At 34.2% G+C, this 27389-nt stretch overlaps 2 protein-coding genes across 4 annotated transcripts in view; one reads left to right on the top strand and one right to left on the bottom strand.

The window, feature by feature from the left end:
* Nucleotides 1-22225, top strand: part of TCERG1 (transcription elongation regulator 1) — a 61317-nt gene extending 39092 nt beyond the window's left edge. For 2 of the 3 annotated variants that reach the window (XM_027841905.1, XM_027841904.1), the window contains 12 exons: nt 896-952; nt 1271-1337; nt 3522-3657; nt 4460-4549; nt 7355-7473; nt 10143-10293; nt 14779-14943; nt 15161-15343; nt 18226-18405; nt 19105-19188; nt 19881-19981; nt 21170-22225. In XM_027841905.1, the coding sequence (XP_027697706.1) occupies nt 896-952; nt 1271-1337; nt 3522-3657; nt 4460-4549; nt 7355-7473; nt 10143-10293; nt 14779-14943; nt 15161-15343; nt 18226-18405; nt 19105-19188; nt 19881-19981; nt 21170-21371 (1535 nt within the window). In that variant the 3' untranslated portion in view covers nt 21372-22225. Of the gene's footprint in view, nt 1-895; nt 953-1270; nt 1338-3521; nt 3658-4459; nt 4550-7354; nt 7474-10142; nt 10294-14778; nt 14944-15160; nt 15344-18225; nt 18406-19104; nt 19189-19880; nt 19982-20807; nt 20902-21169 lie in introns of all 3 variants that reach the window. The other variant, XR_003567290.1, reaches the window with a different exon arrangement.
* A 3473-nt stretch (nt 22226-25698) lies between these two features.
* GPR151 (G protein-coupled receptor 151) lies at nt 25699-26952 on the bottom strand. Its single transcript, XM_027841721.1, has one exon. The coding sequence runs from the start codon at nt 26950-26952 to the stop codon at nt 25699-25701; it is 1254 nt and encodes a 417-aa protein (XP_027697522.1).
* Between the last annotated feature and the right edge of the window lie 437 nt (nt 26953-27389).

Here is a 27389-nt window from a genome sequence, read left to right as displayed (position 1 = left end):
AGGTCCTTTTATTCCAGAATAGGGTAAATGAAATGAAGGATGAAATTTTGGAAAATTAAGTGTACCTAGAAGGAAAAGGATATTTCATTGAAGGAGTTCATTAAATTTTATATACATTATTAGAAAATGAAAATTTTACAAATGTAATTAAGAGTGCTTAAAAATATTTATTAAATTGTTCAGCATTGACTTAAAGACATGTATATCTGAATTTACATTGATGTAGGAATTTATATATCAGAACTTCATCGTGCATCATGAATCCTTGAGGCTTTAATTCTAATCTAAAGAAGTGACCTCGCTGCTTGGTGGAATTATTATTCAATGTTTTGGAAGCAAAACCAGTTATAGGTTATGTAGCACAGAAAGTTTGAACAATTTCATGGATTTTCATGAATATACAGAAATTTTATTGTAATTTTGTGATTGCAAAGTTTCTTCCATATCTCTTTAAGAGACTATTGCACATTTTGCTAATAATTGTTGAGGACATTTGGGACCCTTTGTTTTCCTCCTTCAAATACAGTTGTGTTTATATGCCTGAAATTAATGAGCCATAGTGTCTTTGTATCCAAAGTACATTTTTAAAATAGTGATTTTTGGATACTTGGTTAATCCCTTGCATGATAAGTATCATGTATAGCTCTAATAAAATCACAACGAACTAAAATAAACACCTACTACAACACCTTCATGAATTAGGAAAGATTTTTATTGTATGATGAAGTTTGGATAAAGAAAATTTTAGATTTAATTTTAAATGTAACTTGGAAGAAGGGTGGATAAGTAGAAAAGACACAGTAAAACCATTCTTTACTGAAAAGATTGGCAATTAATTTTAGCAATAGTAAGAAATATATATGTTTATAGATGACATTTGTTATGTTTTTGCCAGGGCACCAGACTCCGACCATGCTGTCTATCCAAAAGTGGCAGTTCTCTATGAGTGCAAGTGAGTGAACTAAATATGAATTGCAGTTGAAGAGGGTAAATTAAAGTACAGTGACAGTAATAGCATTGGTATTATAATAACTTGCATTTATATAGTCCTCTAAAGTTTGCAAAACGATCTTGTAATAATCTTTTAACAAAGGAACACTTACATTGAGCACCTGCAACTGGATTAAATTGATCCTGTATTTTAGGGAATGGAATGCAAATAGGACTTCAAAAGAGAGACTTAGTGTTGAAAACTTTGTGCATAAACATTTAGACTGTTGACTGTTTATATATACCCTTAGAAAAGTTTTATAATAATTTTATCTTGCAGTTAAAGAAGAGCAAGAATCAATAGAAGAAGCAAATGAAGATGAACCAATTAAAGCTAAAAAGAGGAAGTAAGTTAAATCAGAGATAGTTTAAAAGTTTTGTCCCCCCTCATTTATTTAATTCATGTGAAGAAAATGCAGTTTTCAATAGATATGACAATAAATGAGTTGTTGATAAAAATGAATGATAGCTAAATCTCTGTCATTATAGAAATTTTTTTATTAAGTAATTGTGTATTACCACTGTTTGCAAAATTTGTGAGTTTCAGTTATCTTAATGGTTTTTATGAGGCTCGGTAAGATAAAGGACTAGTTAATTAGAACTTTGGGGAAATTAGGAGGCTTGACAGATTTGTTTAAGTTTCTACCCCCAAAACCATCCCATATAGCTTGTACTATTCACCCCACAAACGTTTATAAAATGGAACACAGTTTTTCTTTATATATCAATTCACCAATTACTGGCTTTTGAAGTAAGATTTAAAACTATCTGTAGAGGATTGGTTGTCAGAGTTGGGAATCAGTTTTTGCTCCATAAGAACTAAGGAAAGTACCAGAGATAGCAGTGTTGTATTTATTAGTGCCTATTGTTCTGGATTGCGTTAGATGTGAACATGGCCCTTGTATTCTTTTAGGAGGAAGGAGAAAAGAATATTATTGTCCATAAAGTAGTTATACAACTAATGGAGAGGTTGAACTGGTCATTAGGGAAAAGGGTAAATTGGGCCTGCATATTTTTTTTAGAAAGGAGATGAAAAAATGATAGAAAGGATTAGCTATGGGTTGCCAGTGTAAAGGAAATGAGGCTAAGATAGCACAGTTCTAGTTGTGTTTGGATTTATCTAGATTTGTAAATGACCTCAGTAACCATCAGAGGCAGAGCTAAATGGCTCAGAATATAGATTTTACTATTATTTGTGGGATAGATAATAAATGTATATGTTGTGGAATTTTCATTTAGCAAAAGTTACAGTACCCCTAGGTCACCCCGACACCCTCGTGATACATCTTAGTAAGGGCTTCAGCAGAGGCATTTTATCCCTAACCATACAGAAAAATAATTTTTAAATAAATGAATACAAGAAGAATTTTTGTTTAAGCTATTATCTTTATGGTTATTATGTTAACTAATGCTTAGTTTTAGATCACCATGTTCTCTAAAATAACCACAAATTCAGGGACAATGTCTTCTGCTTACTTTGTGTCATCTTACTGCTCCCTATGTAATACATTAATGATAGTTAACTGGCTCTATTTCCATGTTTGTCTATTAACCTTAGATAATTTTTAATCATTGTGTTGGCCTTCCTTTGACAACTAACATTTCACTCTCCTCCCCTACCCACTCTCTCATTTAAATTGGTAATGTATACCAAGAAAAAGTAATCCAAACTCAATATTTCCTTTAATAAATCGAGCTTGCTCTCCCCAAATCTTTTAATATATTCCAAAAACATAGATAGTTATTAGATTATCTGTTTTGGATTATCTGCATCACTTTTTCTATTTAGTACATATAATTGAGAACAATTTCTCAAATTGGCTTTAACTCTAATGTCCATTTTTGTAGGAACAAGGAGTAGTTGAGTTATTGTTAAACAGTTCTAATCTATGCAGTTGTATTATTGGGACACCATTAATCTGTGGGCCCTAGCCCTTATTCTATATTTCTCATTCATTGCCCAGAAAGAGAGTAATAGAAGTGCCAGGTAAGTATCTCTAACTTTTTCACGTGGTCAAGGTTGCTGGTATCTTGTGTAAAATATAAAAACTTTTAAAATTTTAAGTCACAAGTAGGCTTTGTTAGATAGTTCTATTTTTAATATTTTAGTCACATATAATGTGAAAAGTTCTGGGAATTAATATCTTTCCTGAAGGAAGTAGGCACATACCTTTTCCTAATGAATTAAAAATCCTTATAGGAACAGTTCTATCTTTTTAATCCAACTAAGAATGTTTCTTACCTCAAAATTGAAAGAGGAAGAATATTTCACCTTCTTCCTAGCATAGTGATAGCATTCTTCTTTTAGTTTTACAGTGGACATATTATAATAAGATAACCATTATTATAACAACAAAAGTTATTCTTTTTTTATATTATGACCTGACCTAGGATAGGTTTATTTGAACTAAGAAAGGTTTTGTTTCTTAGTAAGTATAGTCTTAAAATTATTCTATTTGAGAATTATCCCTTCTTAACTCTGAATGAATAATTTATTTATTGGTTGATGGCTTTATGTTGCATTCTTACAGGAAAGATGATAACAAAGACATTGATTCGGAGAAAGAGGCTGCCATGGAAGCCGAAATTAAAGCTGCCCGAGAAAGGGCCATTGTCCCTCTGGAGGCCCGAATGAAGCAGTTCAAGGACATGCTTCTAGAGAGAGGGGTCAGAAAACAATCTTTGGGGGAGATATTTCTGTTTTGTATAAGTAATATAATATGTCTTGCTAAAAGGTCATATCCAAGGTTAGTGATCCTATTGGGGATGGGGGGAGAAGGGGAAAAAACATAGCACATAATTTTTTTTCTGAAAGCACTTTTTCATGGCCAAGTCTGTTTAACTTAATGCTTATTACTGTCCTTTTTTATATACTTTTTAAAAAAACTTTTATTCACTTTAGGTTTTTAAAATATCAAAAGTTTTATTTAAGAATGGTATTAACCTCAGAATAATAGCATCAGTTGAAGGGATGGACCTTAATTGTAATGAGTTCTGGTTAGAGCAGAATTGTTGATATTATATGAAGTTTCGTTAATGGAATTTAACTGAGAAGGAATTTTAACCTTTTGGTTCTATTCAGAAGTTAATTTGACTAAGTAAAATTGTTCAATTTTAAATCATTACCTATTCTGTAGAAGATTGGAGCAAGCTTGGGAAATCAAAATGCAAATCTTCAAGGCTCTTTTCTGATGTACTGATTTTTAAAATGTCACCCAGTAGTGGTTATTTTAATTAGGTGTGTGTTACAGCTATATAATTATATAGAAATGTTCAGAGCCAATTAGTGAGAAATTTACCATTGCTCACCTCCCACTGCTTGTCATTTATTAGTGATGGAAACTTCGGTATGGTTTTTGTCATATTTCTTTTTAAACAGATGTCCTGTAGATTTCAAGAAAAAATTATACTACCTTTATATTTTCGAGCAAATTTAATGATTAGGCAATACCTCTTTTTTAATTTAAAGGTTTCTGCCTTTTCAACATGGGAGAAAGAGCTGCACAAGATAGTTTTTGATCCACGTTACTTACTTCTTAATCCTAAAGAGAGGAAACAGGTAAATGGAAATTATGATTCATTTAAATGTTATCCCTCAGAGGAGGCAAAATTTTAAAATAATGGGATTTAAAGCAATCTCTGTATCCCCCTTCTCTGATTTTCCCAGAGAAAAGTGCTGACAATTCTTGCCCTTCCCTCCCCACAAGAAAGATTATACATATATGTAGGTTTTTTTTTTTAATAGGAAAGTTGCCTGTGGGAATTTCTCCTCGAAAATATTTGGATATTTTATTTTTAAGATTCTTTATGACAGCCAGGCTGTATTTATAAGTACTATTCCAAATCTACCCTTAGGTTGAATCATTCTCTTCATTTACATGATAGATGGATTATGATGGTTAACATTTTGTTCGCTGCCATTGTATGGACTAGAAGTATCTGGTAGAAGCAACTTGCCACTTATGATGTGTTTATGACAGATGTTTTGATGACATTTTCATTTGTCTTAAGAAACATTTGAACATGTTTTCCTACCCATTATAATACTTGAATGGATCTTCCCAATACTGCTCTCTTTAACATTAAAAATACCCACCATTTTAGTTTTGTGAAGTATCAGTGTTGTAGGCCTTACTGCCATTAATCATTTTATCAAATAATTATGATTGGAATTGTACTTTGAACTACTGTGCCACCATATATGCAGACCTAGCTTCTTTTTTTTCATGGAAGCCAGCTTTTTGCTCTCTCAGGCATGGACTTAAATGCTTTTTTTTTTTCTTTTGGCTAGGCAGTGGGGTTAAGTGACTTGCCCAGGGTCACACAGCTAGTAAGTGTTACATGTCTGAGGCCGGATTTGAGCTCAGGTCCTCCTGAATCCAGGGCCAGTGCTCTATCCACTGCCCCAGACTTAAATGCTTTTAACAGAGAGCAAAATGTTGGAGATGTAAGAGGGAACTTTGGAAATGTAGTATTGAAATTATGTTCCAGGAAGAGTTTTTGTTTTTAACCAGTAGCTATATGACTTTATTGCTAGAACTTCCTAGGATATGTTTCCACTTTTAACAAAAGCTTTGTGCCTATAGTTGTTAAATGTGTTATACATTTCGATTATTCAGTGATGTACATAAAACAAAATTCAACCCCCTTGGAATCTTCCTTTGTATGGTTTTTTTTACAAGTTCTACTCATGGAAATGTAAGTATTAAAACAGTATTAGTCATATAATAATTTCTGATTGGAAAGACTTAATGTATTTGCTGTTAAGAATACAAATATTCTATCCTCCTCTCTCCTGTGTCCTTTCTATTTAGGAGTAAAGTTAAAAGTTAGTGATAATATAACCTTAAAGTATGATTGTATTTGAAGAGTCAAGGTATCAGACATTGGCATGGTATTTCAAATCACACTGTTGTCTGAAACTCATCATCTCAAATTCAAGACAGTTTAGGTTTTAAACTTTCTAAACTATGTAAGTCTCCCTGAGTCACATAGATTTCACAGACATACAACATAAGAAGTGTCTTAATCCTCTTCCTCCTTGATAGCATTTACATAGTGCTTTAAATTTTGCCAAGCACTTTACAAATATCTCATTTGGCCTTCTGAACGACCCTGTGAGGTAGGTGCTATTATGCTCATTTTATAATTGAGGAAGCTGAGGTAGGCAGAGGTTAAAGTGACTTGCCCAAGGTTTCACAGCAAAGAAGTAAGTATCTGAGTCTGGATCTGAACTTGGGAGTTTCTGACTCTAGTTCTAGCACCCTGCCCACTTCACCACCAACTGCCTCTAATTTTAGAGATTTACTTAGTCCAAATCCCTCATTTTACAAATGAAGAAACTAAAATACAAGACAGGTGATTTGCCCAAGGTCTCTCATCAGCAAAGCCTAGATCAGTGCCCATCTCTGCTGATGTCTAGTTTAGCTCTTTCTGCCAGATCAGGCTGACTTTTATTTTGCTCTTTTGGGCATTAATGTTTTATATATAATTTATATATAATGTATATATAATGTAGTGTAATGTTTATATAGGCAAGTAGCCAAATATTATATTACTAGAATTCCTGTGATTTCATCAAGGACTTAGAGTCTTAGAGTTACTTGAGTCTCAGAAAAGGATTGAGTGACTGGTGGCCATGCAACATGAGTAATATGTCAGCAGTGAGAGTTTTGCCTGTCTCCAAATTTAATATACTGTTTGTTCTGCCGCACTGAAATTCACTTGTTTTAGGAAATAATGTTAATATTTTCTTTGATGCAGGAATTGGTAAATTGATGAAATATAGTGAATTTATATAATTAATCCCAAAGTACATCTTCAGACAGTTTTTACTTTATCTTGTATTAATTTGTTTAAAAAAGAAAGCAAAAACATCCGAAAAGAGTTATGAGATGTTATTCCTTTATTACATATTCTTGTACATGACAACATAATAAAGACTGAGAAAGGTTTTATGTTCTTAGTTCCCAATCCAGTTTCATTTTTGTGAAAGTGCATTTTTTAGTCTACTCACTCTCTTCCATTCTATTTATATTTGAAGTACTCCCATGAGGCTGCCATGTTATGTTCAGTTTTGTCATTTATTCATTCAGCAAGTGTTTACAGTGAGCCAGAGGATGTACTATGTGCTGGGTATACAAAAGTGAAAATGAAATGACCCCTGTCCTCAAGGATCTTACAGTTTATTGGGGGTAAGGGGAAGAGCATTTGCATTGAAAATTAAAAACAAAATAATTTCTGGGAGGATGGCACTAGTAACTGGAGGCATCAGTAGGCGGGAGTAAATGATTTATCAGCTAGCTTGATGGTTTTCTTACCAACATTTATGTTTTATTTATCCAATTGGTTAATGTTCTTACAGGTTTTTGACCAATATGTGAAGACTCGAGCAGAAGAAGAACGAAAGGAAAAGAAAAACAAAATTATGCAAGCAAAGGAAGATTTCAAGAAAATGATGGAAGAAGCAAAGTTTAATCCAAGGTATGTGGGTCATTTCCATTTGGAAGAGAACAGAGTTTTATCATCCTCTTCTGTTTCTGTATCGTTTTTAAAATGTTAGTATGAATTACGAAATTTAAACATTTTGAATTTTTAGGAGATATGTAAGCATCTTTATTGTATGTACAGTGGAATTTCAGTTGCTGACTATATGGATATATGTAGATTATCATTGCTGAGAAAAGTGCTTTATTGGGTTTTTAGAACTTCTTCAAAGGAATAATTTTAATCCATATGAAATATACCCCACATTAATCTTATTCTTATTTATTAAGATATGTACAATTATTGGGTTGTGAAACAGTGTTTATTATTGAAAACATTCAGTGAAGACCTTTTAATTTCAAATTCATGTCATGGGTTTGATGTATACGTTTCAGTTATTTGTGAACAGAATATTGATTATGCATTTTATGCTGAAGAAAATTAAATGATCTATGTTTGTTACTTAAAATATAGTCATGAATTCGAGCACTAGTATCAGAATTAGAAGTATCTCTAAATAACTAATATATAGATTTATTGGAAGATAACTTAACAAAAATTAAATGCTCAACTAGTTGCTGCCAGACTTCTTTCCTTAGATATGAAATGCTGAAAGGTGAAAATGGAGACTAAATAAAATCTTTTTTTTTTTTTTTTGGCTAGGGAGTGGGGTTAAGTGACTTGATCAGGGTCACACAGCTAGTAAGTGTCAAGTGTCTGAGGCCGGGTTTGAACTCAACGTCCCCTGACTCCAGGGCCAGTGCGCTATCCACTGCGCCACTTAGCTGCGCCCCCCCCCCCCCCCCCCCGACTAAATAAGATGTAAACAGTTTTATAATCAACATCCTTAGAGGGGAGGAGAGGAAGATAAGAATGGATAAGATAATGTGGGATAAGAAAATGTTGCCTTTTGCTGCTTTTGAAGTGTTTGGTTATAGGAGAAGTAATACTTTGGGAATGACATAAATAGCTTCAGGACATTGGTGTAATAATTTGTCTTCACAAACAGAAAAATCAGTGCCTGTCCTTTCTCACATAACATTGATATAACATTGATATAACTTCCTTATCAGCTGAAGAAAAGAAGTCTGCATGTTGGATCATGACTGTTTATCCTTTATCCTGGTTCCTCTGCAAAAGCTATAGTCTATATGGGGTGGTACTTGTGGGTGGAGAAGTTGAATTGATGATATTTTAGTCCCTTTAACTCCATTCCTCAAAGGATCTGTTGGGCCTGCTAACAGAATAAGCCAAGAAAATCTCAGTTGCCTTGTTCTCTAGAAAATCCTTAGAGGGGCATGGCCCGTACTTTGTAATGCAGAGCGTAGTGTCATTTTAACTAAGAGTTTCCAAGAAGATGGTAATTGATAATCCCTCTTGGATAGTTCAGGTTTGAGTCAATGGTGATTTCCATGTTTGTTTTAAAATGATCCTTTTTCTGAGATGTTTAAAAACATCATCATGGGAATTATAGTGCTCCTACCTTTTTTCACAATTAGGATAGTGTTCCAGAAAGTTGTATAAGTATTGAAATCTTAAACTATAAAAGAATTAATTTTCTTAATTTGTAGTAGTGTTTGTCCCTTCCTTTTCTGATCTCTCTGAGCAGGAAGCAGTTTGTTCTTGTGTATTAAAGGTGAACTTATGCTGCAACGTATCTTTGTTAAATTAATTAAAACTTTACTGTGATTTCAAATACATCATATTCATTTTTCAGACCAGATTTATATCCTGTCCTGTGGTTGAAAATTGAATCATACAATGTGTTTTAGTGTTTTGTTAAAAAAAAAAAAAATTACCACGTACGTGAAAGACTACTAGAATCTCATAGTGGCTCTGAAAGGGGTTGAAATTTTAGCTTTTGTGCTAATTATTATGGGATTCATAATGTTTGGTTAGTGTTTTAGAATCCAGATTCCTAAATTAGCCAACCAAGTCATAGGATTAGTTTTCTGATAATAAGATATAATAGATTTTTTAGTTTTGTGCATAAAGGAAAATAAATTTTATTATCCTATTAGAATTCTATCATCAGTTGAGTTTCTCATTGCCATTCCCAAGTCAGGTTGGCTGTCAGTGAAGTATGTATAAGCTGCATTTTTTTTTTTTTACACCTGTACAGGTTGATGATTGCAGTGTTGTCTATAAAAACATTTTTCCAATTTCTATCCTTTGCTACAAGGTGAAGGTTTCAAAATTCATGTCAGTCCTCTTTAAATGTATATAAGATACAAAAATTACTTTTTATTTTTAGTCCAGCTTATTTTCTGTACTTTCTTTCTTTGGGCCTCAGTTTCCTCATCTGTAAACTTGCGGGACTGAACCAGCTGATCTCTTAAGATTCCTTCCAGCTTTAACATCTTATGAGCTTTTTGAGCAGTCTTTTGAGCAAGTTTTGTGAGAATGCATGTCCTTTGTTATGATGTGCTTCATTCTTTTCCTCTGTGTTAATGCTTGAACAGTACATACTTACTTAACAGCATTTCTACTGTCTAGCTCTTTACTACTTTTGGTACCCCAGTGTTTATTATTTATTACTTATAGGCAGATATTGGGGACCACATTTCTCTGGCGTATGTTCTTGCAGGAAAGCTGGCATTTGCTCATCTACCTTTCTACCAGCAAAACAGCTCTATCAAATTAGCACACTTGCCATTTTGTTACAGAGCTACTTTTAGTGAATTTGCAGCCAAGCATGCTAAAGACTCCAGATTCAAAGCAATTGAAAAGATGAAAGATCGAGAGGCCTTATTTAATGAATTTGTAGCAGCTGCAAGAAAGAAGGAAAAAGAAGATTCGAAGACCAGAGGTGAGAAGGTAAGGTGGTTTTAGTTCCAGTGGTGTGATTGATGGGAGTATGAATGGATAGTGACTAAGCTGGTGCTGGGTTTCTAATACTTCAGTTTATGGGATAAGTTCAACAGTTTTACAAACTCAGTTTGACTTTTTGTTATCTTCTAAAATTTCATTGTATAAGTCTTTGATCACCTTATAGGTAGAATTGCATAGATTAGTAACTTCTAAGTGAGCTATATTTTGTTGTTTTAATTGGCCTTATATTTAGTCTTTTAAAGGCAAATAGTGACATTTTTAAGGTGATGAAAATGAGAATTTTTTTTTTTTGGCCTGGAAAACCCAGAACTAGTTATTTTCATGCCTGCTTACTCTGTGGTAGCAATGCAATTTTAGAATTCTTTGTAAGTGGTAACATTTAAATTTCAAAGAACTTCTTTATCTCTTTCCTGTGAAAAAAGGTAGCATTTTAGAGACTTCTTAATCTTTCAGTAAACATATATTACGTATAAATTACTGCTTATCAAAATTAAAGGTCGACCATTAAATTTCAATGAATTCCAAATGTCATTTGACAGCAATGTCAAGTGTGGAGCAAGAGCTCCCCACTGGGAAGGCAGACTGGCAGGGAGGTGGCATCAGTAGCGTACCATCAAAGCATGCAGCCACTCTCCTTAATGTCCCTGTGTGTTGTGTGAATGGAGAAAAATCACCTCTGGAGCCTAATCATTCTTGACATTTGAAATTGCTAACACTCTCTAAAGCAGAAGTAATGCAAATTTGATCTACTAGGAGATGATGAGAAGAAAGCAGCCTTGCTTCTAGGAAATAATACTTTGATATGTAATATTTAAGACAGTATGATAATGGTATACTTGTAATTTAAATGACAATTCTAGATAAATTACTCGTCAGAATTATTTGAGTCTTCCTAATTAGCTGTTTTATTGAGTTTCTGTCAGAGTAAAACTGTTCAGCAGTACTTTTACCATTGACATTTTCTGTAAATGATTATGCTTCCCAGAGGAAATATACATAATTACATACTATATAAACATTTTATATACTGTTGGAACCATGCCTATGGAATTCTTAAATTACTTTTGAATTTTAGAAATAGTCAATTTCATGAGTTAAAGAAAAGATAAACTGTTTTGATATTGCATGACTGTTCTTAGACAAGTTGATTGTTTCTTTTTGCATTTAAAAGTACTGTTCTTTTTCTAAAAACCTTTTGTAACCATTTTATGTATTCTGTTTTATAACAAGTGGATAGATTTTACAGTTTTGTGCTGTGCGGCCTGTCAATCAGTTCAGTCTGACAGCTGTCAATCACTGACACGCAAAGTATTATGGGATTCCCTAGTGAGGAAAGAATTGGTATCTCTGTGTGGTGACTTTAGCCTCCCGCAGTTCCGGTACTTTACATTTTTTTAGTTTTTTTCCTTGTGAAGTGATGAGAGTTGTGCCCAGAATGTGTTAACTTAAAAAAAAAATATTAAAGAGACGTTACATCTAAATACACCTAAAATATTTTCAGCCTTATTTTCTTTTGCTTTTAAAATTTTAATTCTTTAAATTCTAACTTTGATTTTGTACCATTAAAAATAAGGCAGCAAATGATGAAGTGAAGCTTTCTCAGCCAGTATTAAGTTTGCAAATTTAATTATTAACTGTGGATTCTACACAGAAATCTTTAAAGTAAGGGTTTTAATACAGTAGGTTTCATTTTGATATTTTGAAAAGTGAGGTCAGTAAACACTTGAGTATTTTTGTTAACCACTTTGACATTTTTCTTTTAAAAATACATGGGAACATCTGTTTTCACTCTAAATTTTATTATGTTTTTGAATAAAAAGACCAGTAACATGAATTTGTATGTTGGCAATAATCATTTGTAACTTTACTTGGTCTTATGACTGTTCCTTACCTTTGTGGCATTAAAATGTTATATTAGATAGCTAAAACAGCCATATTTAAAAAACTGCTTCCATGTTTTATACTCTGGCCTTACTTTAGAATTCCTGAGAAATATTATATTTCTGATGGAAAGTATGCTCCTATATAGACTCTTTATTATAATTTAAAAAAAGAGCTATAGTTCCGAATGCTGTCCATTTTGCTTTGTGGACTAGAAGTATCTCTTCAGCATCTCTATAAGTAATAGGCATCATGGTGATGTGATTTTTTTTTTTTAAATCTTGTGGAAATGCCCTTAAAATGTAATAAATGCTTTTTTATTATTATTATAATTATTACTGAGGCAGTTGTTTTTTTTTGTTGTTGTTGAAATTGAAGAAACAGCTGCCTTAGAGTTCTTGTTTATGAACAAAGTGACTAAATTTGGTGAAATTGTGGCTTAAGAATTGGCTTGTAAATCTTACTCAACAGTATATCTCATTTAAGAAGACCTACCTCTAGAATTGTGGGTCTGCTTCAGATATGCTATTTCTCCATCATGTTGTAAAACAGCTCCATTTTGAGTCAGAGATTTGTTCTAGGTCTTCCAGCTCAGTAAATGAATACTACTGGTATTGTAATGCAAAAAGAGTCTTTCCTTCCTCAAATAAATAGATGCTAGGAATGCAACTGTTTTCAAAGAAAAAATTAGGGGAGAATGTGAGAGAACTCATTACAGTGTTACTAGGAAGCATATTGAGTGGATGTCAAAGCATAGTTTTAGAACCACAGCTAACAATAGGTAATTTTTACCAACTATTTAAGTAATTCTTTCCCTCGGAATAGTATCTAGAATAAACCAGTCAAAATTAATTCTACTGTGAAGGGAAGGTGGAATTTTATTGCAAATAGTTTGCAGTATTTCTTAGTTACATATCACGCATTTAAAAAAAAACATAAAAATACCCTTACTTTATAGGCTTCACTTAGGCTATTTGAAAATGCTTTTAATTTGTATAAATTCCTATGGCTTAGAAAGATTCATATTTGATACTGCTTGCATGTTTTATTTTACTTGGAAAGACAGCTTTCATGTAGTGAAATGTTTCGCAGAGGTTTTATATTCATCTTGTCTGATTCAAGGCAGATTAGACGAACATCAGTGATTTGCTAAGCTGTATCATCAAATGTTTTTTTGATCTCTATTGAATAAAAGATCTTTAATGGTTCTGATTGACTTAAACCTAATTATGAGTCAAGTTTTGTAGTAGAAATGCCTGCAGCTGATTGGTTCTATCTTTTGATTCACTCTATTACATAGAAAAATCTGTTTTATAGTTTGTTTTAAGAGTCTTGGAACCTTTCAGTTGTCCAGAAAGGCACATAGTTTAATAGACTAACATCAGCTTCCCTTTTGAATCCTGTGGTATGATAAATGAGAGTGTGGGGTGGAGGTGATGGGTTTGGAATAGGGTGGTGGGAAGTGCTTAATTTATTTTTGTATCCACATGTCTCTATATAGTGATAAAATAGGTCTGACTCCATTCTTGATTTCTCATTCCCTGGGACAACAGGGTCTGAGAGTGATGTGAAGGCAGCGTATTTAATACCTGGGGGAGATGTATACCTGCTGTTGACAGATTCTGAAGGGAGTCTTAAGATCTTTTGTCTAAAAGATATAAGCTGTTCTGAATGATGTCCAGAATGAGAGTACCAAGTGAGGCATATAATTCCCCCTAAGGGCATAAACATACCTCGTTTTTTTTTTCTTTGTAGCAATATTAAAGGTTAAACTGTCATTTAGTATCTGGTCTAATCTGGTGGTATCTTATAAAGTTAGTTCATGATATATTTTGAGTTGCAGTAGTGATAAAAGAATACATATAGTGACTAGTAAGGAGAAAAATATAATCCAAACATTCTTTTCTTAATATAATGATACATTATGGCAAACATAAATATTGGAAATGTTGGTTTGTGCTTGCTATTTAGAATCAAGATATAAATATAGTTTTCAGTATTCTCCCTTGCCCTCCCTATCTACCACATTTCTTTTTAAGAATCTTAAGCACATGATGATTCTGTTGGATTTTTGCCTGCAAAACTTAATGAAATTTACTTATCCTCCTTGTTGTTATTAAAAAACAGAAAAATTTAATATGTTACTTGTTATAATAGCATTCATTACTATTATATGAAACTAATAAATATTTTGCTGCAACTCATTACAAAGATTTAGCAAAAAATCAATCCTAGGTCAAAGTAAATTCATACTTTATGGAAACATCTAAGACATAAAATTATAGTTGTATAATAAATTATCCTCCTTTGTCTGAAATGTTGTTCACCAAAGAAAGAATTCATCTTCTCTTTGGTAGATCTTAGTCAAGAACTTTTATGATTTGGAAAACTTAAAAAATTATAAATAAAAAAATTTGCTATTCTTTTCCTAAAAATTAGCCAACTGTAGATCAGGTGCTTTGTAAGATTTTACATATTTCTCATCTTTAAGGTAAGTAAGCATTTTTTCAAGTAGCAGTTATTAGTAAATTAATTTCCTTACAGTGTGCTATTTTTCTTTCCCCATTTCATATCCTGTTTAAAATGTAGATCAAATCAGACTTCTTTGAATTACTATCTAATCACCACTTGGATAGTCAATCTCGATGGAGCAAAGTAAAGGACAAAGTAGAAAGTGACCCACGTTACAAAGCAGTAGATAGTTCATCAATGAGAGAAGACCTTTTTAAACAGTATATTGAAAAAATAGCCAAGGTACAGTATGTATGTATTTGTAATACTTTATATCCTTAAATGGTAAAAAAAAAAAATTTGATGTGTTCATCAGTACTGCTTTAATTCATCATAGAAGTTTATTTTGAAAAGCATTTTGGAAATTTACATTCTTAACAAGAACTGAATTTGAAGAAATATTTGACAAGCTAGTTAACTCTAATGGAGTTGTTGGAAAATATAATCTTGCTTTTTATAGAATTTAGATTCAGAAAAAGAAAAGGAACTGGAGAGGCAAGCCCGAATAGAGGCAAGTTTACGGGAACGAGAGCGAGAGGTTCAAAAAGCTCGTTCAGAACAAACAAAAGAAATAGATCGAGAAAGAGAGCAACATAAACGTGAAGAAGCAATTCAGAATTTTAAGGCTCTTCTTTCTGATATGGTAAGTGTGATACTCACTTTTATTTCACTTATTAAAAATCTTTGTTACTTCTGTGAACCTTTTTTAGGTTTTACTTTATATTAAGCTTAACTGTATAAGTTGGTAAGTTATTTGTGGAACCATATATAAATGTAAGGTGGTTAGTTACATGTTAGTTATCTAGCTTGGACAGGAATTAAATAGGTATAAATAAATCATTTTTCAAAAAAAACCCTGAAAATAATACTATTGATATCAAACTTTGTTTTTTTTTTAACTGTTTTTTGTTATAAATCTTTCCCCATTATTCATCTTTTACTGTTCCCATCACCATTTCTGCTTTTTGCTATCTACTATTCTCTTTCATTTTCTTTTTCTACCTTTTTTCTTTTCTGACATTTTCTGTATGGCACAGTGGAAGGAATGCTGGATTTAGAGTTGGAGGATTTGTGTTCAGATCTCACCTTTGCCACTACCTGTGTATCCTTGGGCAAGTCAGTTGTCAATTAACCTTCTGTGCCTCAGTTTTCTTATCTGTAAAATGAGGAAGTTGTAGTAGATGGCTTTTCAGTTCTCCTCCAGCTCTACATCTGTGATCTTGTGATGTTTTTATATATTATCTGTTGTATTTTCAGCTCTTGATTATTTTGGTTGCTGCTCATTTTCAGAGGCAGTTTTGGTTACTTCAGCTTTGTAATTTTTCCAGATGGTTGAGAGTGATGCTTAAGTGGCATTGTATCATGTTATAGTTTTTTGAGTACTTGAAAAATTCTTATTTATGCTCCCTCAGCCCTATACCCTACCATTTGTCTACTTTCTGCTAGAATATTTTGGGGAATCAAGAGTTTGATAAAATTTTTGGAGATCATAAAAGGATTAATGAACAGGGGAGTTGTGTATTAGCTTTTACTGCCTTTTTTTTTTCTTACATAGGGTTCAATAGTATTAATGAGAAAAAAAGGCCAGGATTTCTGTCTTTTGAAGGAAAGTTACCAAAAACTTATTTGTAGGTCTCAGGGTATTCAGCTTGTTGAGAATGCTTCTTGTGTTTTTATTTCTTAATTTTACATAATAATGTACTGGTGTCTTGAAGCAGGTTTATTCTGATTTTGCTGAAAAACCTACTGTTTCTTTGAAAAAGTGATTTACTATAGCAAATTCCACTGCATTGTACTCTATTATGTTAGTGCTGAAAGGATCCACAATTTCATCAGCGGAGGTATTTCCTTCAGTAACCTATCTATAAGTTAGGTAGTTTTTCAGAAATAGAGATACTGTAGCTGAAAAATTTATTGTTCTGTAAACTTAGGTAGGCTGGTCCTTCTTTACTCAAAGCCTTCCCACCTTGGTTGTAAGACCTTGCCTAAATATTAGCTCTGCTGATACAGCTTTCAAGACTGCAGGCTTATCTCCATGTGATAGTGAGACACTGGGGAAGAGTTTTAATGGGTGTATATTATATTCCTTTTAATCTGGTATATTACCTTGTGCCACGCTTCATATTTTTAAATGCAACACTAATAGCATTTAGAACTTACGACTTGTTTTTGAAGGCTGTTTGATCAGGAGTGTAAGTTCTGACAAGGCCCATCAAGCTGGAAAGTCTTCATTTATAGTCCTGGTGAGAAGCATCTTAGCCATTTCAATTCAACAAACATTTATGCAGAGTCTCCTATGTGTAAGGCATATCTAGATCTTGGCAAAACAAAGGCAAACAATGAAACAGTCCCTGCCATTACATTTACATTCCCTTGGTGGGTATTCAACATTGTACACAAGTGAGTATGTACAAAGCAATTTTAAGAGAGATAAAGTGCTAACAACTGGAGGATCAAGAAAGGCCTTGTATAGGAGCTGGCATATGAACTGTGTTTTGAAGGAAGCTAGACTTTCAGTGAGGGAGGTAGAAGTGAGGAGAGATTGCATTCTTGACATGGGGACTACTTGTACAGAGACATGCAGGTGGGAGATGGAGTATTTAGTGTACAGGGAGTATCTAGAAGGCCTGTGTGAGTGGAACAGAGTGTGAAGTTGAGTAATATGAAATACAACTGGAAAGAGAGTTGAGAGCTAGATTGTAGAATGCTTGAAATGGAAGACTGGGGTGTTTATATTTTGTCCTAGAGGCAACAGAGAGCCGTTGAAGATTTTTGAATAGTAGAGTGACATGGTCAGATGTGTTAAGCCTGTCATTTTGGGAGCTGTATAGAGAATGGATTTGAGAGAAAAGAGACTGGAGTCAGGGGAGACAATTAGTAGTCTAACAAGAGTTGATGAGAATTTGAACTAAGGTGTAGATGGTGTGAAGGGAAAGAAAAGGGTGGTAGGTGTGAGAGATGCTATGGAAGTAGGATTGACAAAACTTGGCAACTGATTCGAAATAGAGATTGAGAGAGGGAAAAGTCACAGATGACTCTTAAGGTTGTGAACCCTTGTAATGAGAAGGATAATGATGGTGTAAAGAGAAAGTGGGGGAGGTTTGAATATGGGCTAGGTTTGGGGTGAAAAAAAGGAGTGTGTTTTTAGAGACATGTTGAGTTTTACAGTTTATAAAAATGCAGGTAGGAGAAAGCCACGGTGAGAAATTTGGCTACTGGGAGATAAATTGTTTTTGACTCCTCGAGATGTCATGTACTAAGGAGATTGGAGTCTGCAATAGAAGTAGTGAAACTAGTTAAAATCATGAAGTAATTTAAGTATTCCACTGATCATCAGTAAGGATGTCTCCTTTTCATAGGATGTGTTGTCTTAATCTTATTTTCTGAATGACCTTGGTGTTTAAATATTGCATTTGAAGTTTCCCATTTTCTTTAGGCTCATCAACTTGATGTTCATTTGAATGAAATATGAAAAGGTATCTGTGTTTGGTGAAATGTGAAATTCCTTTTTTTTTTCCCTTAAAGGTTCGTTCTTCAGATGTGTCATGGTCTGATACTCGGAGAACTCTCCGAAAAGATCATCGATGGGAATCTGGCTCTTTGCTCGAAAGAGAAGAGAAAGAGAAGCTTTTCAATGAACACATTGAAGCACTTACCAAAAAGAAGAGGGAACACTTTAGACAACTTCTGGATGAGACTTCAGCAGTAAGAGATGGATTCTTATCTATTTGTTGTGTTTTATTCTAGATAAGAATAGCTAAATAACTTGAAAAAAGGAAATACAAATTTTGACAGTTATGGTCTTTAAATTTTTATTACTACTTCCTTAAATTCTTTTATTTCACTTCTCCCTTTTCCATTTCCCCTTTTTAGAAAAATGTAATTTTTACTCAATTGCCCCTTTCAGAGATTGTGTTTAGCTTCTTTTCAAATTTCTCTGTTATGTTTGTTCCCATAGTTAACGAAAATATCCTTTTTGTGATCATTGATCACCTCTCTTGGACTTAGATGTCCTTCCCTTCTCTATTTTTGATTCAATATCATGGCCCATTTTCCTGCAGTTTGTGCACGTTGTTATCCCGGTCTTGCTCCTAAGTAACTGTTCTCTTTTTGGTGAATGGTATCTTCAAAAGTTATGATGTTTGCCCATGTAAATGCAGGGTTTGCAGGTGAAATGCCTTAGGCCACCTTGAAAATATGGCCATGAAAATAACTCTTGTGGCAAGCCAACAAAAAGAAATTGCATTAAAGCTGCCTCACTGTCCCTAACTAGTCCTGTTACGCTTGGGCATTACAAGAGATCTCAGGTCAGTGTGTAATATTATGTACCATATGGGCTGCAGTTTGAGCTCCCCATAAAGAATAAGCCACATTTATATTTTTATTTATTTGTCTTTTTGAAAGATTACACTCACATCCACTTGGAAAGAAGTTAAAAAAATTATCAAGGAAGATCCACGGTGCATTAAATTCTCCTCCAGTGACAGAGTGAGTTTTAAAATTTATTTTTGTTGATATTTGTTAAGTATTTTGTAAGTAATCGCTGACAATTATAAATATTAATTGAACAACTACCACTTGCTTATGATTTGAGTCTATAGTTTAGGCTGCCTTATCACATAGTATTATTGCCAAACATGTTGATGATGGTGCTTGTTAGTGAAGTGTTTTTTTTATCTTAATTTTAATCCGTAATCTGTTTGTAGTTTCATCTAATGATAAAATATACAGTGGAAATTTTTTGAATAAAAATCTTCAATTCTTGGATTGAGCCTCTGTGGATTTAAGCTATGTGTACTATTATAGATTGTGGTTTGAACGCGTATATCCCTTAACAGTGCTTATTATGCCCAATATAAGTCCAGCAAATATTAGCTGCTTATTATATGCATATTTGTGTTATTAAGTGTCATGGTAACATTTTATTAATATTTGTTGTATTGATTTAATTATTGCATGGTATTTATTTCATATTTTTGCTTCTTTCCACTATGTAGAGTTTTAATGTTTGAGAATTTTAAATGTGTAGAATTTTGAGCCTCTAGATTTTATTTAGGTGTAATTTACTTTACTATGATTAAATCAATTTGTTGTGTAAAGTGATTGATTGAAATGATGGAATTCATAAACTTTTGGATCATTTGCCAAGTATTTTAATGTTACGAATTATCTTCCTACAGAAAAAACAAAGGGAATTTGAAGAGTACATCAGAGACAAATATATTACTGCCAAAGCTGACTTCAGGACACTTTTGAAAGAGACCAAATTTATAACATACAGGTGTGTGCAACAAATTGTTTCATATCAATGACCATTTTGTCTTTACTAGCCCTTACTGAACAGGCCAAATCAAACTTTTCATTCACACACATGTTGACATGTTAAGTTTTAGGAGTAAGAGGCCAGATGCTCAAAACTAGATCCAATAACTGTGGGCATAATTTTTTTTTTCTTTTTTGGAAGAAAGGGCCCAGATACTCATTCTCATTTTGTCTAGCCCCACCCCTTCCCTCCCAGCCAGTGTCTTTAAAAAGTGATCTTTATTTTTACCCAACAGTTTATCTGTTACATTCAACTACATTATGAAAACCACATCCCATGAAGAGACTTTTTTCCCCCACATTATTTATGAAGTAATTTTTTTCCCTTAATTAACATAGCTGAAACATTCTAAAACTATGAAGTCATCAGTTTAGACTCAACAGAATATTTTTCTTAGAGAAAACAATTTTCTGAGTTTATTAAAATGAGTACATAAAATGTAAAATCAGTGTCTTAAATTGGATTATTCTGCAGCGTGCTCAGTTCTTTTTTACCCCTCAGTAATTGTTATTAGTAAAATATACATTTTACATTGATTTAGAAATCACTATGCAGAGAAGCATCGCTGTACTTATGCTTCTGCCTGGCTTCCTTCAAAAAAATTATTTGGAACGTGATTTAAGGGTACATGCATGGGAGGATAGGTAGTGCTGAGGGTGTGGTTTTTAGGTATTTTGTCATTTGATATGGCTTTTGGACTTTTTGGTCAGGGTCCTTAATGTTTTGCATCAGCTTGGGCTTTTAAATTAGATGTGAAGTAAGACTTCTTTCTACATTTTTATAGTTAATTTAGTGAAAGATGTGAAAGTGAAAGCTTGTGAAAGATGCTGGGATTGGCAGCCCCGCAGACTGAAGTCCTCTGTTCATCCACAGAACAGGTACAGCACGGGCAAGATTTACCCACCCACCCTCAGCCCTGATCTGGAGGGACCACCACTAGGGGTGGGAGGGTAATTCAGCTTCTGAGGCCCTTTCACTCCTTGAAGTCTTTGCTGAGATGACCTACAAAGGTGACCACTGCAGTGAAATTTTTCTTTTTTTAAAATATGGAAACACAATTAGGAACTAGACTGACATAGCCAGCTCATTTCTGAAAGGCCTGTGGGCAGCAGTCAGTAATTCTTGGGCTTTTTTCTCTTATTTCAGATCCAAAAAATTAATCCAGGAGTCTGATCAGCACTTGAAAGATGTAGAAAAGATTTTGCAGAATGACAAGAGATATTTGGTACTTGACTGTGTGCCAGAGGAGAGGCGCAAACTCATTGTGGCATATGTTGATGACCTGGATCGACGAGGTCCACCTCCACCTCCAACAGCCTCAGAACCTACAAGACGATCAACAAAATAATTCTGACATAACTCTTCACGCCAAGGGTATCTATTAATTCAAAATGCTTGCATGAGCCACCTGTCAGATTTTTACATAAACATATATGAGTCAACCTATTACAAAACCATCTGAAGAGCGGAGGAAGGAGCGGCATTTGTGAACATGGTTTTTGAACAAAGAACTCTGGAAATATTTGTGCTTTTCTTTGTGTGGCATGACTGACATACATACTCAAACATCTAGACTGTCTCTAGTAAATATAAAAGCTTGAAACTAAAGATTATCCTTATATGAGGTGTGGAAGTCAGTGATTTTTGATGACATTTTTCCTAGCAGTGTTATATATGCAAGACCCAAGGAGTGGTTTATGGTCTGAACTTGTAAGATACAAGTGCCACAAACTTGGAGCAGACCCAAGTTGTTTTTGTAAAGCAGGTAAAAGAAAAACATTGTTAATTAAATTCTCAGCTGGCAGAGGCTAAGAATGTTGTAATGGTCCTGCTTTTGCCCCAAGTCTCTAGAGACCAGTTTAGTTTGAATTTGTTCACAGATGTGCTTTGATTATCCCTCTGAGTTATAGGCAAAAATCTGGTTGCTTTAAGTGAAGATTTTTCTGGTAATTTCTTCTTGGATATGGAAACACAGTCTATAACAATGCTTACCAGAACAGGACGGTTGTATAAACACATTTTTATTCACCATAGAAGTATCTTTATCAATTTCTGGATTAGAGAGTTAATTGCCCTTCTGGGTAATCCTTGTAAACTATACTCCTGTTTGAATGTTAAACTTGTGTTTCTAAAGTTTAATTTTGAAATGTTTGAATTGTTCAGTTTATGTATTTGAACTACAATAAACCAACCCTTTTTATATGTGGATTGTATATGCTTAATGTTAAATAACCTGTAAAGAAAATTTGTTTTAAAATTTGTTCTTAAAAGAAGCAGAAAATGGAAACTGCACAAATGAAATCTGCTTTAAAACTTTTGATACTGCATATTTTTTTTTAAAGCCTTGAATGCATATTTTTTCAGAGCTTTGAATGTGTTATGGAATTATTTGCAGTGCAAAAAGGAAAGGGATTTGAAAGAATTCTTTTTGTGTTCACTTCCTTCAGCTCTATCTTGTCTCACAGGCAAAAATAACATTTTGCTTTTCTTATTTTAATTGATGCTTTATGCATTTCATGGCAGTTCTTTCAGTGTATCATGCATCCTTCTGTGATACTATCACTCTTTTGACTCCCCATCACTTTTTAGTTCTCTTGTCCCATTTAAAACATTTAGTCTCTTATCCATTGTTTCCTTTTGGGTAGATGAGGGGGAGTATCACAGAATGTTACATTTCTGTAAGTGGTATACTGAACAAGGTGTTTATTTCATTTCCCTTGTTATTACACCATCACTGCTACTCTTCCCAAAGCCCACTTTAAAGTAAAATGTGCCAGATCTGGATTTATACATGTATGTTTATGTGTGTGTGTATGTATGTGTATACACACTTTCCCTTCCCCAGTGCCTACCACAGTACCTTGCACATAGTAGGTGCTTAATAAGTGTCTGTTGAATATTGAATTATATCTAGGTATAATATTTAGATGCACATAGACGTATGTGTAATTATACGTATCAACTGTATCAGACTAAGTTGGAGCTCCCATAAATTTGATTCAGTATTTAACTAGATCGTTTTTTTTCCCCTATATTTTGCAGTTCACTTCTGCAAATGCATTGAGTAATGTTGAGTATTATGAGGAGGAGTTAAAGTGACCATTTTCAAAACTGGAGGAATTTCTGTGCTAAAATAGACAATACTTAACTGTCCTAGAAAGATTTTTTTTTTAACGTTACTAAACTATCTAAAAATTTTTGTCAAAACTTTGAATTCTACAAATTGCTGTTTGCTCAGTCATTGCCTTCTTCCTATTTCACAGTGACATTTTTCATACAAATAGGCTTGCTGACATTTAAGTAATTATGTCTAGAAATATTGGAAGGGTTAGTTATATAGATTGGGAATTAGTATATATTATTGCAAAAGCTCCAAAATCCAAGTTCCTTTTTTGTAAGGTATCAGAACTGAAGCATGGGATATCAAAGCTAGGACTGTATATCTGATGCTTGGTAACAAATAGTCAGTTAATTATCCTTCTTACGTGTGCATCTTGAAATGATGTTTAGATAGCAAACTCTGTATTATGACAAGACTGAATATATAATTTAAATTCCTCTTGAGAATTTTTTGTGTTAGAGACAAGGTCAGCCCTGCCTGAAAGCCAAATAATAAATGAACCCGTTTTTGCCAAATAACAGTTTTGATTTGACAATATGAGAATAAGAGATTTGGAAACAGATATCTGTTGAGATAAAATTGAATAGCTGCAGTATGGCATGTTTGTTTTTATTTGTTCACAAGTAAAAATGAACATCAACAATATCATCTTAGATTCCATATTTAAGATACATTGAGAACATAAAACACAAATTAACACAATTTGTAATAAAGCACTGAAAGTTACTTAATCTGTAAGATACGTGCATCACTAAACAGTTCTTTGAGCTCTTGGGGAAAGTAGCACAGCTGTGAGTTACTCTTTCTGCGGCCCCAGGAGCATAGTGAATTTTTCAATGACTCAGCTATAAGTTGGGGGTAAATATAAACTACCCTCCACTTCACTTAAGCATCTATAGTATAAATAAGAAACCCCACAATTTTCACTTATTTTAAAAAAATGCTTCTTTTCTGTCCACAGTGTCCTCTTACATACTTCAATTTCTCTGTTCTACCTCTATTCTCTCATTTCTGAGGGAGCCCTACAATGGAAATATACTTAGAAACCCCATTAGAATTCTGGGAATAAAAGTAACTGGGAATAAAAGCTTTATGCATTGCAGGAAAAATGATACATTTATAATTACCATGCATGTGGGAGATAATATTTAATCAGTTATAAAGTTTTGGACTGGTAAGGTGCCTAATATTGGTATTTTCCTATATATCTTTATGGGGACAGAAAAGTCTGATAAGTATTAGGGTTTGTTTTCCAATATTTTCTGTTTTCTTGCCCTTCTCTCCTGCACTGTCATTGTATTTTTCAGTTTCTGTCCCTTTATTAAACCAAGTTCTCTGCCTGTCTGTATTTTCTTCTCTTCTCAGTTACACACCCACCACTGCTGTCTTTTGGAGAAACTGTTCTAGATGTTGAAGTGAGCAGATTCAATATCATGGGTTAAGTTTGAGCTCTAGTTTTATAATCGTGTATTTTGAGAAGACAGTCTTCAGACTGGGAAAAAGAAACTTTTCCACCCCGGGAACTACTGTAGCAGTAGCCATACCTTCAATTCTAAGAGAGGTCCTGACATAAGAGTAGAGAATGTTAGAAGGAGATACTTTCAAAGTCTTAAACTGGTAGAATAAGAACTGTATCTTATTTTTCTAGCAGTAATAATAATAATAGCATTTTTATAGCACTTTGAAGATGCAAAGCACTTTACATATATGTTAATTTCAGCTGAGTGACTTAAATCTGGAGGGTTTTCAAGTATTAAGTTTGGTGAGGTGGGAGTGATACCTATAAGGAGAGCCACACAATAGTCCTGTATTTTCCTAAAAAGAAAGAACAACAACAAAATGCCAAATTACGTGAGTGATTCAAATCAGCATGAACACTAGGAAAAATGTCAAGTAATTTCCTAGTATCTAACTTTCTTGTAGGCAGCTGGTTGGTTGAATTTGCCAGAATCAAATAAAACTTGTTTGTTTATGCTTTGAAAACAACTGAATTCTTAATCTATTAAGTTTATATTTTGCATTCTGATTGTATAAAGTATAAATTAATTTGAAACCATAAATATTTCAAAATTATTTAGTGGATTGGCATCCTTAGTGCTAAGGAGGACAGAGAAATGGGTTCAGGTCCATGTCATCTAGACTATAGTTTTGTGTGGAGAGCCACTTTTATGTAGCCACAGATTTCATTCTGTTCTCCAACCAGCTGTCCTGTCAGTTCCATGTGTTAACAAGGGAGAAAACAGGTAAATGGCATAGTGTAAACTCTAACCTCTGAGGGGAAAAAAGCTTAAGATACAAAAGGTTGCACGTTATACTTGAAAAATTTATTTCGAGTAATCTAAGCATCATAAGTATTTATCCTAATGTAAGGGTATTCCTACTTATTAGAAATATGATTTTGAAAGCTTTGACAGCAAGATGTTTCTTGAGCACAACCAAGAGCAAAGATAGCATTATCAGATTTTTACCTAGCAAATCTTAAGCAATATTGGTAAGCAACAGTATAACAAATACAATAAATACACAACTTTATTTGGCTTTGGAACTTATAATTTCATTTACTACAACCTGCTATCCCAGAATCATCATGTTCCCAGGGGATAGGATCATTGTCTTGCTCAGAAGGGACTGTGTCCCTTTCGTGCCAAAACTGTTCCACATCGGGTAGGACAGGAATCTCCTTGTCTGTTTTCTCCTCACCAGAGGGGGAAGATCCAGCCTTCTCTTTGTCTGGTACAGATGGGAGGGGCTCTTGAGATGGGACATTATCTGAAATGACCTGTGAGTTACCAGCTGGTGTTTCTTGAGCGTCTGGGTCAGGTAGAGGCTTTTTTGATGTCAGCCATTTCCAGAAATCTTTGAAACCTTTGAATTCCTCAGACATCACTAAAAAAATGAAGGGGTTTGCAGACGAGATGGAAAACATAAGGACTTGAGACAAGGCTATGAAACCTTGAGGTGGAACAGGGCTTCCTGTCTTTAGATGCCATACCCACAGCCAAGCTATCCATTCTGGTAACCACATGATGGCAGAGGTTATAGCAACACTTAATAACATCATTGTGAGTCGCCTAGATCGGATCTGGTTTCTTAGATTTTGAGTCTTGGTTCCTCTGCGTTGGTATCGGCAATAAGACTTCCAAAAGTACATCCCAGCGAAGAGCAAAGGAAGGAAAAATACAAGGAGAGGGTAGAGCTTACCGAACGTAGAAGTGAATTCCTGGGCCAGGGCTGGTACGTCCATAATGCACATCTCCACACTTTCGTGGTACCTAAGGGTACTAAAGAACCATTCGGGCAAGGGTAAGAGGCAGGCTATGGCCCAGATGACGAGCAGCACTGTCCATATTGTGCAGTTGTTGATATTTACTTGCTTGGCTGGGTTGCTTACATACATATAGCATGCCTTTGCTACTGCAACAATTGTAAGACTTTTGGCTGCCATGCACGTATGTGTGAACCAGTCAGAAGATTTGCAGACAAACCATCCCATATCCCAAACACCTTTGGAATATGCTGCTGCCCGCAGGGGTGCAGAGAATAGCAGAAGAAAGAAATCAGCTAGGCTTAGGTTTAAAATCAGGGAGTTGATCATGGATGATTTTCCTTTCCAAGCACCGTGTAGGAGGATGCCAATCACACACAAGTTCCCTGCAAAGCCTACTAAACAGATTGCCACCAAGAAAGCAGGAATGATGGATCTCCAGTCCTTGGAATCAGAGGGCTGATAGCCACCTGCAAAGTGGAGTCTTGCTAATGAAGTGTTCATGGTGCTGAAATTGGAGTCGGCTGAGTCAGCTGCTAGCATAGGCTTTTCTGTTAGGAACTCTTCCTTGTCAGCTAGCCCCTCCTCCAGATGTGTGTTCTTTAGCTGTTTTGCACAGGAAATACTCTTTCGTCAGATTTATCTAACACCACCCATTCAAGTCTCTCCTCATCCTTACTCCCTGTATTTGACCCTGGATCAGAGCTTGTCTGACTGCTTCATACTATAGCATACTATAGTATGCTGCAACTCCAGCGATTGACATTCACCACTGGAAGCAGGTTGGTTTTTTCTTATTAGCAAGTCCTAATAGCTCACATTATCAGTCCTGTGGAGTAATTAAAACAGCCTCTTCATAAATGATAGTTAAGACACAGGTTAAGCATATATGATATGTTCATGGGGCTGCTGTGAGCAATTAATTCATTTATTTGGTGAAAGCTGTAAAAGCTCCAGGGTCATTAAATGTTAACTGCCTT

Source organism: Vombatus ursinus, unplaced genomic scaffold (genome assembly GCF_900497805.2).
Source record: "Vombatus ursinus unplaced genomic scaffold, bare-nosed wombat genome assembly UNPS02014863.1, whole genome shotgun sequence".
NCBI lineage: Eukaryota > Metazoa > Chordata > Mammalia > Diprotodontia > Vombatidae > Vombatus > Vombatus ursinus.
The sequence above is the reverse complement of the archived record's forward strand: the minus strand, read 5'-3'. Positions and strand labels throughout refer to the sequence as shown.

Bases quoted from the DNA above. Each gene is read 5' to 3' on its own strand.
- GPR151 (XM_027841721.1), bottom strand. From the start codon at position 26,952: ATGCTAGCAGCTGACTCAGCCGACTCCAATTTCAGCACCATGAACACT.